We start from the raw sequence: 14,671 nt of genomic DNA, 5'->3' as shown, positions 1-14,671 counted from the left end.
CATGCAATACATTTTTCCCAGGTCCATTGGCTCACACTGTGGCTAAAGGGAAGGGGCTTTGCCCCCTAGGGTGCAAGCATGACACGAGAGCCAAAGCAGGAGCTCCAGCACAGGGTACGGCAGGTCTGCAACGTGCATCTGGTGTCCATTAAAGGTGGCCACTTCTGGGCTGCGGCATCAGGGGTGGCAATGGGCGCTGGCTCAGAGGAGTGCTGAAAAGACCTCTGAGGTCTGCCGTGGAGTGAGGTGAGATTGCTCAGTGCTTCGAGAACAGGGACACCCAGCAGGCTGCTCTGCTCCTCTGCTTCCCCCTTCTCCCAAGCATTGGCAGTAGCAGGTCCTGCCGGTCGGATGTGCTGCCCAGCGCAGGTTTCCCAACGTTGGAGCCGACATTCCTCTCCTAAGCGCAGAGCCACACGGACAATACTTGTGCAGGGGCCCCTCTAATGCAAACATTTTTTTAAATGAGTTGTGGTAGGGGCAGCAAATGGCCTCCATTGAAAAGAGGTGGGGAGAACTGGGGAGGATTGCATTTGCAGAGCATTTTAATCACATGGATGGAGCAGCGTGTTCACCTCTCCTCCTTGCTGGGTCATTTCCACTTTGAGCTCTGCAAACAGACCATCTATTGAGCAGTTAGTATTCAGTGCTGAATATTCAATACTAGACTCTTGTTTTGGTGAGTCTTAGGCAAAAAAAAAAAAAAAAAAAAAAAAAAAAAGGAGGAGGAAAGAAGACTTCTCTTTTTTCTCATGTTCCCTCCCTGAGTTTGCTTTGCATATTGTTCAGAGGAGACTGGAGGCTTCTCAGAAAAGCCAGGCTCCTGGTTTTAAAAGCACTGGTCTAGTTTCATAGTACTTTCTAAGGGGAGGGAAGAGACGGTGTCAAAGGAGCTAAATTCATACAAGGTTTAACTGTAAGTCTAGGCGCTTTGGGATGGAGCGAAGACTTTCAGAGCTTATTTGGGCTGTAAACTTAATAGCCCAAAATGCTTGCTCTATATACACAGGTCAGTTCTGTAAGGTACCTGTCTCTGCTAATTTTGGCATGCAGATATTCTCTGGGTGCACTTTGAGAGCTGAAGGAGACAGTGCTTGTAACTTGTTTCTCTCTGGTTAGAGCTGTATCTGCTCACAAAATGGTTGTGAGCAATGTAATGGCTACGTCCTTTGACAGTAGTGAGCGGCTGCTAGATTTGGAATAGATGTGCATAAAGTGGGGAAAAGTGCCCTCAACTTCTGTAAATATAGCATCTCTTTCCTTTGATTTACTCACTTCTTCAATCAAGTGCTTGTCTCTTTCTTACTGCTGTGGGTTTTCTCTGCACATGTGCATCTGTCTGTCTTTTTCTCCTGCTCTTTTAATCTTCCTGACTGGACTCTTTCTGATGAGAAATATTTACTGTAGTCCTATTCCTTTGGCGTCTGACCTCTTTGCTCCCTATTTTCTAAAATTCTCTTCTCTTTCCTCCCTTCCTTTACTTTTGCCTATATCCTTTTCTTTGCTATTCATTCTTTTGCTTCCTTTTTCACCTCCTCTCCAAAAACCATCCTGCTGCCTCTTCTCTCACCATGCTGAGTCCCACAGCCAGTGCCTCCTGTGTCTCCTACCCATGTCTCACGTCTTGTTGTTTTGTCACCTTTGCGGGCCAGTCTTACTGATGTACTACCACTTCTGTGCTGCGTTGGCTTGTCTGCTGTGTCCATCAGCTCCTGTGGCAGAGGAAAGCATTTCTCCAGTACCTGGTGCAGATCCCGCTTCTTGCCAAGTCCCAGGTTCCCCTGTTGAGCCAAATGACTAGCCCTGTGCACTGGTGAAGCAGAGCTGAACTAAGGGTTTGGGGACTCTCTGTCTTTTCATGCACACTGGTGAGCTGAGGGACCATGGTAGCAGCAGGGAACGTCTAACCCAAAGAGCTTGTGAGCAGAGACTGGCTCCTGCTGTAGGGCAGGAGGACCAGGGACATTGGGTTAGTTATGCAGAAGTGACGGCCCTCCTCTGATGAGCTGTCTAGTGTGCCTCACATTAATTGCATAGCATAAGAAGTCAGTGAAATCTGGGGCCAAAAAGGCATCAAGAAGCCCTGTACTTCTTTTTGGAAGAGAATAGGACTGGAAGCAGCCAAGAGGCATGTCTGGGTTTTCTTGGAAGGAAACATTGTGGGTAAACTGGAGACAACGATAGCATTGATATTGCTTCATGCCGCAGACCCTGAAGGGCTGAAGCTCTACAACTCATCGTGCTGAGGAAGCATGAAGTACTCTTTGCTGTACACAGAATTGGTGCTTGGAAAGCTCTCAATAGGTGTGATCATCCTACTGATGATAAGATCCACTATATATTGCACAGCCATGTACATTATGTGCCCTGGAAAAGCTGAACTGGTCAGATATTGGTGTCATGAGCTTAAATGACCTCAAGTGAAAGTGAGGAAATGTCATTAGACTGAAATTGGTTTGGGTGAGGTTCTCTTCCCTGTTAAATGGGGAATGACCTTGACACAGAAAAAAAACAAGCGCTAACTATGGGTCTGGTGAAAATTACTTTTCAAAGAATGATGATAGACAGCACGCGTGTTTGACCAGGAGAAAGAAAAGGCTACTCATGATTAACATGTGTACTCGGTTGGGAATAGGGTAGCAATACGACGTGATCCCAACTCAGGGAACAGATAGCACTTTGGGAGTCCTGTCTGATCCAGGGTAGAGGCTGCCCTAAATGCCAGTATCGATGTGCAGAGAAATCTCATATTCTAGGATTCATAACTGTCTTGATGTACATTAAGGATGCATCTTCTTAATGAGGAATATTATGTCCTGTTGATGTAGTACTTGAATGAATGGATCGAATTTAGCTCAACTTCTGCATAGGAAACACAGCATAACAAGAAAGCAACATTTCATAAATTGCAGTTTTCATATCCATGTTTTCTGGGTGGGTTAAAAGATGAATTGTGGTGCTTTCTGTTTATCAGTTTAAACAGAGAATGCCAATTTTTTAATGTACCTTACCAAATGGGTTGGCAGGAAGATGAGAGCTAGGAGAATACGCCAGGCAAAACAAACTAAAAAAAAAAAAAAAGAGCTCCCAGAGATTCAAGAAAATCATTCTTTGCTTTCTTATGATATGGCATATCTCACGATGCTTCACCAGAATCATGACTCCAGGAAAAAGAACTAAACCATCCCTGCCAATGTCTAGTAAGTGCCCTGGACCAATGTCCATTAACCCTGAAATAGTTCCAATACAACTGCATGCCAAGAAATGAGAACAAAAGGAATGACTGCAGCAAGAGCGCCCGACATTTTGCCCTGTTGGAAGTGAAATAAAGTTAGATTAGCAAACAAAACGCCAAGGTATCTGGCAGCTTGTCAGGGTAGCGGCTCTACCATCTGCACCACTGTCATCCCTGAGGAGCAGGTCTCTTGGAAGGACAGGAAATGGCTATGTAGGACCAAGGAGGACACTGGCATGATTTCCTGTGGAGTCTGAAGATGCTCCTGACAGCTCACCGACCGTAGGATACATGCCCTGTCAGCCGACAGCAAAAAATGAGGCACCGAGGTGAAAATCAAGGCTCTGTGTGGCAAGTATACCTTGGCAGTCAAAGAAGAGCTGTTCTATTAACAGGGGTGTCTAAGCAATGGAGAAATGAGTGGGAACAGTGTTTGGAAGACAGCCCTCTTGGTCTTACAAACTTTTCATTTGCCAGTGGAGAGAAGAGAGGTTACATCATCTACTAAGGCCTAAAGCTTAGAAAATCCCAGTGTGTTTGATTAGCTGTCCTTTATAGCTTGTTCTGCTTGATTTTAGCCAATTTCGGTAAGTTTAACACCCTCTATGGGAGCCAGCGGCTGCCAAGCTCTGTCACGTTACTGGTGTTCAGTTGCTTATAACATTGTGCAGGGGCTAGCGCAGGAGATCTTTCACAGGTCTTGGTTTTACAGTGGACTGAGGTTTCAGAGAGGTGATCTTTCTTTGCTTTCATTCAAGCAGGTTCTTTAAAAGCTTTGAGCACACTGCTGCAATCAGCCCTCACACCACTCCAGCAGGGTTACGTTTCTCGGGTGGCAGACATACAAATAACCAGAGTACCACACTGTGAAGTGTAGGGGGATTCAGAGCATGAATCCTGCTTCTAGTCATAGCAGGGATCATGTGCAGCAGGTACTAGAGCAGGCTTTCAGTCCTCTGAAGGTCAGACTTCTGTTTTATCTCCTAATCATTACCCCTGACAGAAAGGGCTAGTCTCTTTTGCTTTCAAGAGACTGTTTTAAACTTGTGATTTGTTTTTCAAGTTGATATGACCAATTGATCCAAGATGCTGAAGAATTATTAGGTATAGGTTTCATTGGCATCAGAGAAAATATGTAAGTATTGGTTTGTTTTTTGCTTTACTATAATTCCTACGGGAATAGTACTTAGAGACTTGGTTAGAGATCAGATTTGCATCGCTCTGAGGGATGCTTAAAGCAGACTGAATGTTCTGATAGTACTGAATTCAACAGCTGTAGAAGTTAGAAGTTTTCTCTCCACAGTAATGGTGCAATACAGACAGCAAGCGTGAAGGGTTTGTTGGGTGGCGGAGTGTTTCAGACCATATTCAGCAAGATAACCGCTACAGAAAAAGCCTTGATGTATCATGCTGACCTCAGCCAGGGTGGTGGGGCTTTTCCTAAAAAGGATAGAATATCATCTCATCAACTCCACGCTAGGAATGGGAGGTTCAATGGCCTTCAGTCAGACCCTTGAACTATCTCAGGTGCAGCTTTCACCTGCTAAATCTTCTCTTTTCAATCCCTCCCTTTGGCCTACCAGGTCGGATGAGCAACAAAGCAGCACTGCTGGCCAGCTCAGTACCAACACTTAGCAAAGGGGTGCTGCAGGAAGAGATGAGAAACTCTTCCCTCTGAGAGCAACAAACAAGTAACCTGGGGGGTGTTGAGACTCCATAGGCATGAGAGGAGTTTTTCTGACAGAAGAGCTGTAAAATTATGTCTGTCATCACATCTGAGTATTCATTTTTTCCAATAAGATCTCTTGTAAATCTACAAAAACTTTGTGGTCCCTTTGTGATTGCCTATATTTTTGTATACCTTTGCTCACAGTTTTTATTTTTTCCCACATCTGCCTTAAGAAACTGGGGGAAAAATGACAGCAGTAGCCATGAATAAAAATGAGTCTGACTCGTAGCTGTGCCCTCCGAGTTGGTACATGGCTCGGGTAGTAGTCTGGGTCTTGGCAAATCTCTATTTCTTATTCCAATGGTAGTTCTTTTTCAGTGACAAGCGAACTTCTGTAGAAGAAATACTGGTCCCTGTGCAGAGCACAATGTGAACTGCCATGCTTGTTGGCAAACTGCTTTAATATTTGGAGTATGGGAGCTGATCTAGAGCTGAAGGCTTATGAGAGGGAGGCCTGTGCAACTTGCTGGGGCCATGGTGAAATAAGCGCTCAGTGACTGTACAAACTCTGATACTGTGATTACCAGAAGCCTTGTCTATCTTCCTAGAACATAGGTATTTTCATCTAGTACAATTTCAGTAAAAAATAGCTATTCAAAATGATGCCAGTCATACAACCTCACCCAGATCACAGTTTAGGGCATAACCAGGGAAAAATACTACAGTTAGTACCACTGTAGGGTTAAGAGGTGAGGCAAAATGCAGCTCACATTTACTGACCACCGTTTGATTTTCTCCATAAAGTCTCTTAATCTGCCTTCAGGATGCACACATGCCCACCCGCCAGGCTGCATCCAGCGGCTTTGGTGCAGGGCATGTGCTCACCTCCCAGCTGCGCCTCACAGCCCCTCCAGCTGCTTCTGCCATCCTGCTCGGGGCTGAGCAGGACATGGTGGCTCTCAAAGGCCAGGAGGGGCTGTGATTAGCGTGAGGGACCCTTGTGCTGCAGAAACTCTCAGCCCTCCTGCCAAAACAGCACGGCAGCTGCAGAAACCAATGCTGGCTGTCACCAGGCCCAGCTCCTCTTCCCTGCTGCACGGTGCACCCAGGTGGCCTCTTTGCTGCTCTTGCTATGGCCAGGCATGGGAGACATCATGCTTGTGTTTTTTTTTGTTTGTTTGCTTGCTTGCTTTGTTTTTTTTGTTTGTTTGTTTGTTTTTTCCTCCTCTGGGCTGCAGATACCTTAAGCCAATAATCATTATACAAACAAGACAGAGTAATTATCTCATTAAACAGTCAATATGCAGGCCTCGCTGCTGTGATCTCCCCTCAAATGAGGCTCTGTAGGTAGAAGGCCTTTCAGAGGTGTCTTCCAGGAACAAACTCTTTTTTTCTGAAGGAGCTCATTTGTCCAACTAATTTGTCAAAAATCTATTTAAAAAAAAAAAAAAAAAAAAGAAAAAGTTTTTGCTCCTCTTTCCTGATACTTCATGGAAGCTCCTGCCCCTGAGAAGCTCTCATGTGCTTGCTTCTATCCTGGGGTGTCCCCAGGCCTTCCATCCCAGCTCGGTGTTGAAACACCACCGAGATACAAATATATTCTTCAGGATGAAGAGAAGAGCCTTGGTAATAGGTGGAGATGAGGAAATGTCATGCAGGCTTCTGCTCTGCCAGCTCCTAAAAATAGTTGAGTTTAAACTTTTGTAGTTAAATGTATTGGTGGACACATTCAGTGGAAATATTTTAATGCTTGAGGCTCAATGGATTTGTCAGGCTTGGCAAGATTAGGACCAAATAGACAAGAGGGCAAAAGAGGGCCAGAAATAGTTCAATAAGCTTTTTAAAAAATCCATCCTTCAACAGCTCGTTGTGAGCAATTTATTTTTTTTTGTTTGTGTCATAATTATTCTCAGACTACTTTGTAGGAAAATTGACACTGGCAAAATTACTGTAATTTGAATAATCTTCTCTTTTCCTTCACGTTGGAATCCTGCAAAAGATATAATTTATTTTCATTCAGTGGCTGAGGGACATAGCTATGTGCTTCATTATGATTCACTTTTGATCCCTGCAAAATTAAATAGTTGATAGTATTTAGTAAATAGTATTTAAAGGTCTATCTTCAAAATGCCATTAAATACACCTAATTTGCATTCTTTGCTAATAAGATTGTAATAGTTTCCATGCAGCCTAAAAGTACAGAGTTATCAGCATATGACTACACTACACTTTATTACTGTATATTAATTAATTAATTACTTTTGCCGAGATGTTTTTTAGCTAGCACTGATCCTTGCTCAAACCACTGTGCTGGTATGACTGAGGGTGCCGTATGCTGGGGCTAAGGGTGGAAAGGAGTCCCAGGGAGCAGGGAGGAGAAATGCCATAGGATGTGATACACTGAAAGCATGGTGAGGAAAAATACGCCTTGTGAGACACAGAGCTCTCTCCTGCACCAATCACTAGAAATGTAGATTTTCTTCGTTTTAATGACCCAGTCTGATAATAGGCTTCTGCTTAATTGCTTCTTGAACTCTCCTCCAGAGTCTCCTCCGTGACTCTGTGACTGTTCCCAATATGAAATCCTATCTATGAGAAGTTGGAGGGACCAAAAGCAATAATTTAGGCTCTAAACATATTAAAAACTTCCACACCATGTAACCATGACTTTCTAAAGTAGTGTGTGATTGGCATCAGCTTTAGCAGCAAGTAATGAAACCTCAGTCCAGAGGTGCCACGGGTGGCTCTGACTGCAGCCAGGTTGCGCACCTGAGCGGTGAGGATAAGAGTGCTTGGTGTGCACGGGGCTCTACCCAGTGACTTCACTATGCTGCAGCAGGAGCTCATGTTATCAGCTCTGAAAGATCTTCTAAAAATCAGGCTTAATGTTTGCTTTATATTTTGTTTGCTCTGAGCCTTTTTTTTTTTTTTTTTTTGTTAAAGTGAGGTGCTACCATACCTGGCATCTGTGGGCACCTGAAGGGAATATTTTCAATTTCAGCAAAACCAGTTATATTTTCTTTTCATGTCTGAGGACATTCTTATTAATATTGGGACTTAAAAGCTTTGTAAAAACTTTTCTCTTTATACAAGCAGTAAAAAATATCTACTTATTTAATGAAGGAATTTCTTAGAATACTTGTTTACTTATACTTACATCACTTGGTTTGTGAGAATACAGCCTTTATAGAGCTAGTTGGTGTTGTCACATTTTGTCATCTGCCAAATAATTTGACAAATTTGCCATAAACTCCTTGACATTTTCACTCAAAAGAGTTAGTTTTCTTCATTCTTTGCTGCCAGACAGGTCATGTATCTTTTCAGGCCTGAAGAATTTCTATCAGCTATTTAAATGCAAGGCCACAAAGACAAAGCCAGACTCAGGCTGCGGCAAGCTGAACTGGGGTGATTCAGGACCAAAGTAGTTGCAGCACATAATTAAACCGTAACCGTGCCCTACTCCAGAGGCGTTATAGCTTGCAGTGTAAACTGCCTTCCTTACCGACAAAAAGGAGTTTATATGCAGTTATCAGAGACAGCATGTGAACAAGGATGGTGACCAGAAAAGCGCTGTAAACAACGCCTAAAAACTTTATTTCTATTACTTAGGCAGGGAACGTGACTAAAGATGGCTGCTGCCAGTTCCCTGCTGCCGAGGGAAGAGGATGAGTCCCAGCTTCCCAGCTCTTGGAGCTGGGAGGAAAAGAAAGGGCAGAGCTGGGCATCGGTCTCTCCTTGGCGCTAATGGCAGCCGCCTTTGCTTGTGCTCCCTGCAGCTGGGCTCAGAGCCAAGGGAATTATGTACGGCCATGGCTGTGCGCTGAAAGGAGGAGGAGGAGGTAGGGTAACCTTTCTCAAGGCTTCTTGCACCACTCTCTGGTGTTATTCTCGGCAGCAGGTTTCTCTTCACCTCATAGCGATGTGTGAAGATCCAAGGTCCTGCCCTCCAGCTTACGATACTAAAACGGGGAAGGACAGATGCTATAAGTTTGCTTTTAGGGCAGTAAAGGAAATCTGGCACGGAGCGGCTGTGTTGTTGTGTTGGCCCTTGGACAAGGGGGTGGTACAACCCCAGCCGAAGCAGCTGAGCAGCGTGAGGAGGGAAAACCTCAATACTGGATTCCCAGCAGGTTTGGGGGTTAATAGCTATGCAGGAGCAGGTTAGACAGCGTAGGCTTTCCTGGTAAATTTTAAGTTGCACTGTCAGCAAAAGTGATTTTTATACAAGGTCATGTTGAATTCGATGGGAAAAGAAATATCCTGACAAATCCATGGACAACCAGAGTTATTCTGGCTGATTATCAAGGAAGTGCAGGATATCTGCTGCACCTCAAAGGGCGAGGCTACAGGGAGGAGGCAGTGCAGCTCTGTTGGAGGCTCTGTTGGAGCAGGGAGGTTTGATGGTGAGCTGAGGAGGACGTGCTCCTGCTGAGGGTGTGTGGGCCAACAAACGGGCAGGGCACGGAGCTGCCGTGGCCTTTCTCCTGCTGCCTGGACACCTGGAACACATAGAGCAGCTGTACCTGGGCCTGAAGGCCCGGCCTGGAAAACCAAAGTGGTCTCACCAGGCCCGTTCTGAATTCCTGCTCAGACGCGATGCCTTTTTGTTTGTGCGGCAGCGCAGTGTGTGCAAAGGGGAATACACACGTTTGTGCAACTGTCTGGGGTACAAAAAGCATTCTTGTTTGCAAGACATGTTCAGCCTTTACTGTTTGTGTATTAATTTATTGGTATCTACTGCTGAAATGACGTGGTACCCACTGCTACCTTCTATAAACCGCACAGACAGCTTCTGCAAGAGACTGTGCTTTTGCCATCCCTTCACACCTGCTGCTGCCATGGGCTTCCTCATGGCCTGCCTGCTCTGTGCAGGTAGCCTGACATGCCTATGGAAAGCAATCTGCATCCATTTATATCCCTCTGAAAGTATCTCTGCCTCTAGCAGTTTGCTGACAGCAAGGCCTGTTTCCCCTTATTTCTTGTGCCTCTCTTTGCTCTGTGGGTTTGTTTCCTGTTGTAAGTTGTGGGGTTACCTTGCAGCCTTCCCACCTATCCCTTCCTTTTCTTGCTTTGACCACAGTCAGACCTGTGAATATAAGCCCACCTCTGCCCACGTGTCTGCCCTTGAACAATAATCTTATGAGGGGGGTCAGTTTATTGTAGCATTATCCAGGGATTCCAGGCAAACCCAAGGACTCATATTTCATACGTTGTCCAAGGAGATACCTAGGAAGGTGTGACATTTGCCCTGAAGACCTGTAACAGTAAATTCCATTGAGCCTGGTGCTCCTCTAAAACCATCAGGGGATGCATGTTATAGCTTCCAGAAGAGGAACGGCAGAGTTGAATACTGTGCCTCATCTGACTCTGTGTGTCTGTGTGTGTGTAATAAATAGGGAATGAGAAAAGAGAGAGGAAAGGAGCAGTTGAGCACTTACTGAGGAATGACAAGCGCTCAAGTAGTTCGACAGCTCCTGGCATGGTACCTGGGGCTCGTACCAACCTGGAAAAGATCTTGGTAGTCTCAGACTGGGCTTCAGTGAGCACAGGTTGAGCACCACTGTAACAAAAATTCACATGAATGATTGATTTTACACATGCGAACCATCCTTGCAAAAGCAGTGGAAATAGTCAGGTACATATGTCTTTGCCAGACTAAGACTTAGAAGTTAATGTAGTTTGCGCATTTCAGTTTCCCACATGAAATAATTATTTTTTTAATGTGGCATGTGATGGGAAGGAGAGCGGATATCCTAAAGAATTTTATTATGTGCATGGAAGCATTTCAGCCTCTGTTTAAAAGAAAAAAAAAGCAACATCTGAGTCTGAAAGCAAGAAAGGATTTTTCTGCTAAAGAACCTCTGACTGAGCATGTTTAAACAGAAATGGTACACAAGACCATCTGTTGAAAACCAGTTCTCTATTTAGTTTTGTGTATTGGAAGTTTATTTTCAATGCAAAGACAAACACAAAAAAGAGTAATTTTGTTGTTTTGCAGAGAGTTGGATTGAACGATGTCTCAATGAAAGTGAAAACAAACGTTATTCCAGTCACACCTCTCTGGGGAATGTTTCTAACGATGAAAGTAAGTAGCTTTTCATTAATTTAAAGTGTGTGTAAAAGTACCCAAGTGCTAATTTCCTGCTATATATGCTGCCACGTCCTCGGAATATTTTTGTTATTAGGGTTTGAAGAGTCAACTCACCGACACATCCAGTAGTTTTATCAATGTTTTTGCTGGGATATTGGTTACTTCCCTTTATTTAAAAGGATGCAATGCAATCTATGAGTTAAAACATCCAGAAGAATTTGTGTGTGTCCCTGAAATAAAGTTTGGATGACCTCTAAAATATGCTGTTAGAATTAGCTCAGGAGTAAACCCATCTGTTTCATTTTTCACTAGCGAACACCGTGAGGCTGAAATACAGGTAGAATTGTGCTCTTGTTCAATACTACTATACTGAATCATGCATATAAAATCTTTAATTTAAGAATTAAACAATCATTTTAAAAATAAATAAATCATGATGTTGCTTTCTCTTTAGTTATTGAGAAGAAAGAATTTTAAATCTAGCTGTTTTTACAATAGCTGTTTTTTTCTCATTCTTCTAGTTATAATAACTTTAGATTATTTTTTTAGCACAGTTAATTAAAGATATCTGCAAATACCTTTAAATAACCAAATTGTTTATTTTTAAAATTGTAATGCACTTCTTAGTTTATCTTTTACTTTTTATTCAATTACTATTTTATTTAATTTGACTAAAGCAATGTTAGTTTTCATCTCTGTACTTCCGATATTAGTTTGTTACAAGATATTAATGCAGAATGAATTCTTTAATTCAGAAAGACATCTATATTTATAACATACAAACACATAAGTTTTTAAACATGATTTTAATCACATCTTAAATGTCCAAAGTCCCTTTTTACATTCTTTGGCATTTTAACTACTTTATTTTGATGTCACTATAAAATCACGTGCCTTGCAGTATAAAGTTTTAGATCACAGAGTTTTCCGTGTTGGGATCCTACTCTTTTTTGTCCAGGGGTCTCTTTTGAAAAAATATCTCTTCTGTGAAGAAAGAAATTGTCAAAAGCATGATATTTATTTATGACTCCCAAGCTAAGAATGGCAGAAAAGAATCCTCAAAGACAATAAAATTTGACAGGTTTGGTTTTTGGTGGTGTTCTTTCTTGATTTTAAAAAGTAAGGGCTTAGCAGATTGTAGTGAAAATAAAATAGCACATATTTTTAAGTTGCATTTTATGAAAACCTGTGAGACTTATTAAATTTGTTTTACCCTGTTTCATGCTACTAAAAATGTGATAGAAATAATTTCTAATGAATGAGATGTGACTTCAGATTCTGAATGGAGTCTGAATTCAGGATTCGATCCTATTGACCTTAGTGAGCTTTTCCTTAGATTCACAGTTCAAGACAGGATTATCATTGCAGTTATTTAGCACCATTAGCTATATTAAACAAACTAATTAACTAAAATCGAACAAAAAACAACAGCACACAATTTCATTCCGTAAGTCCACATCTGTGTTCTGTTCTAGATCTGTTACCTCCAAAAAGGTTGTAACAAAACTGGTGGTAGTTTGTTATATGTGCTTATAGTTTTGAGTGCATGCATAGGAAAACTTTCACATCCTGAGGAACAGTAAGAATTTGTCCTGTGTGGCTCAGCAAGTGTAACTAACAGAAGGTATTTCAGTGGGCAGCACTGAGAAAATAGGATGGTTGTTCATTCTGTCTCATGTCGCTGAAATTAAGGGGTGAGTGACTATAATGAAAGGCAGAAAATGTAGAGCTGACAAAACAAATACATAAACAAATTATCCCACAATTTGTGTGCTGAATGAACTACCACGTTATATCACAGAAGCCCAAATGAGAGAGTTGATTTAATCTAGCTTCCTTCTTATAGCTAGCTCTTTCAACGGCTTCCTTCGCACTGATAGCAGCATTCTGCGGTGCAGATCAGAGAATTAATCTACTTGAAATGTCATCTTTATTTTTGGGAGTGAGGGGGAAGAGGCAGAGAAGAAACAGGAAAGAAAACGAAGCCATTTATCCAACAGCAAAAATCTGTGAAATTATCACAGTAATCTGTGAAGACCAGAACAAAGTAGAAGCATCTACTTTGCCTCAGGAAGCATAGCATTATGTGGTGTTTTCCAGTCCTTGAGTTCTTTCTAACATTTCTCTAACAGTGCCCACACACCAACCAGGAAGTTTCCAAACCTCCGTGTCAGTCTTTGTCCAGCCTCTGTCATACACTTTGAAGCAGCAGGAGGCAAAATGTTTTGAGAAAACCTATGTGACCCTATTTGAATTCCTCAGAACAGTGGTCAAAATTACTGTTGTCAAGGGAGTTCCAGTTTTTGTCTACAGCTAAAACAAGGGATCATCCATCTTTCCCTTGAACTCTGTTTGTTTGTTTTTGCTTGTTTTGTTTTTTTTTCTTTTCCTCTAAATATGCTAGGTACTTATTGGCTGCACTCTACCAGAGAAAATATGGATTCTGTTTTTATTTTGTTTTGTTTGTTGTTGTTTCTTTGTTTTGGAGGGGTGGAGGGGGCATTAAGGAAGACTATGAGGATATCCACAGAGTTCTTACACAGTATCATACTTACTCTCATAGATATTTTTACAGTTCATAGTTTTAGGACAAGAGCAATAGTTTTGCTGGCCTCCTTTTCTACATGTGGAGTATAGAACTCTCTGTACGTTAAGCTGCAGAGGTCTTTTGCACCCTTCTTCCACGCCACTCCTGACCTCCAGGCCTATTGAACCTGCACTACATTTTAAAGTAATGACTTCTCCCTGTGGATTCCCATTGTCTTGCTGCTTTTTGGGACACTTCCTACCTTCTTGGGACCTTTTATGCCCTGTCCTGAAACAGCACTTTCACTCTAATATAAAAATTCTACAATGATTTTATTTCAGTTTCCAGTTTTCTAAATATTTCTCCTTCTACCTTCTAGTCAAAAGACCAACAGGAAAAGGGCATAGTACAACCTCGTATGTAATATTTAAAAGAAAAAAACTTTTTCTGTGTACTATGTTGAACAAGATTCTCCAAAAATGAAATAAGGGTGTGAAAGAATATGTATGATTCAAGGATTATAAGTTTCAATTTCAGTTTTCTGTGGGAGGAGTCATGATGTTACATGATGAAGTGGAAGGGCTGCTTGTCCAATTTTTTTGCACATTTAGAAATGTAAATGTACAGACAGTTTATAAGAGGAAAAAAAAAAAGATTCATACTACTTTTTGCACTTCAAAAGCAGGGTTTCAAATAAGTGTTCAAGCTGGTTGAAACAGAATGCTTATCCTGTAGTTTATTTTTTTTTGTTTGAACTAAACCTGGCTTTTTTTCCCCATTGAAAAATAAATATTTAAAAAAAAAAAAAAAACACTAAAAACTAATTGCTTTTGTTGAAATTGTCCTTGTAGAAAATTCTTTGTTTCCCAATCATACCTACTCAATTATAACTACGCTCACCTGATTCTCAGAGGGTTTAAAAACAAACAAACAAACAAAAAACTATTTCTAAAGCATAGAATACATACTAATGAGCCCGAATCATATTTATGACTACATTCCATGTAAGAGGTAAGGCAGCTTCTTACTATCACTTAATTCAGTTTGGCAAGGGACAAATCACTCTTGAGAACAGTCAGAACCTGGTTTGCAGGGGCTACAGCAGAAGGGACTATTCATCTAAAAGATGTGGAGCTATCTGAACTTATT

General features: G+C 41.9%; 1 protein-coding gene across 3 annotated transcripts in view; it reads left to right on the top strand.

The window, feature by feature from the left end:
• The window catches only part of RFX4 (regulatory factor X4), a 93,117-nt gene that overhangs the window by 6,581 nt on the left and 71,865 nt on the right, over window positions 1–14,671 (top strand). For all 3 annotated transcript variants that reach the window (XM_035310293.1, XM_035310302.1, XM_035310311.1), the window contains exon 2: window positions 10,903–10,989. In XM_035310293.1, the coding sequence (XP_035166184.1) occupies window positions 10,903–10,989 (87 nt within the window). The remainder of the gene's footprint in view (window positions 1–10,902; window positions 10,990–14,671) is intronic.

The sequence above is a fragment of the Oxyura jamaicensis genome, chromosome 1, assembly GCF_011077185.1.
Source record: "Oxyura jamaicensis isolate SHBP4307 breed ruddy duck chromosome 1, BPBGC_Ojam_1.0, whole genome shotgun sequence".
Taxonomy (NCBI): Eukaryota; Metazoa; Chordata; class Aves; order Anseriformes; family Anatidae; genus Oxyura; species Oxyura jamaicensis.
Note: the sequence above shows the minus strand (reverse complement) of the source record. Positions and strands in the feature narration are given on the sequence as shown.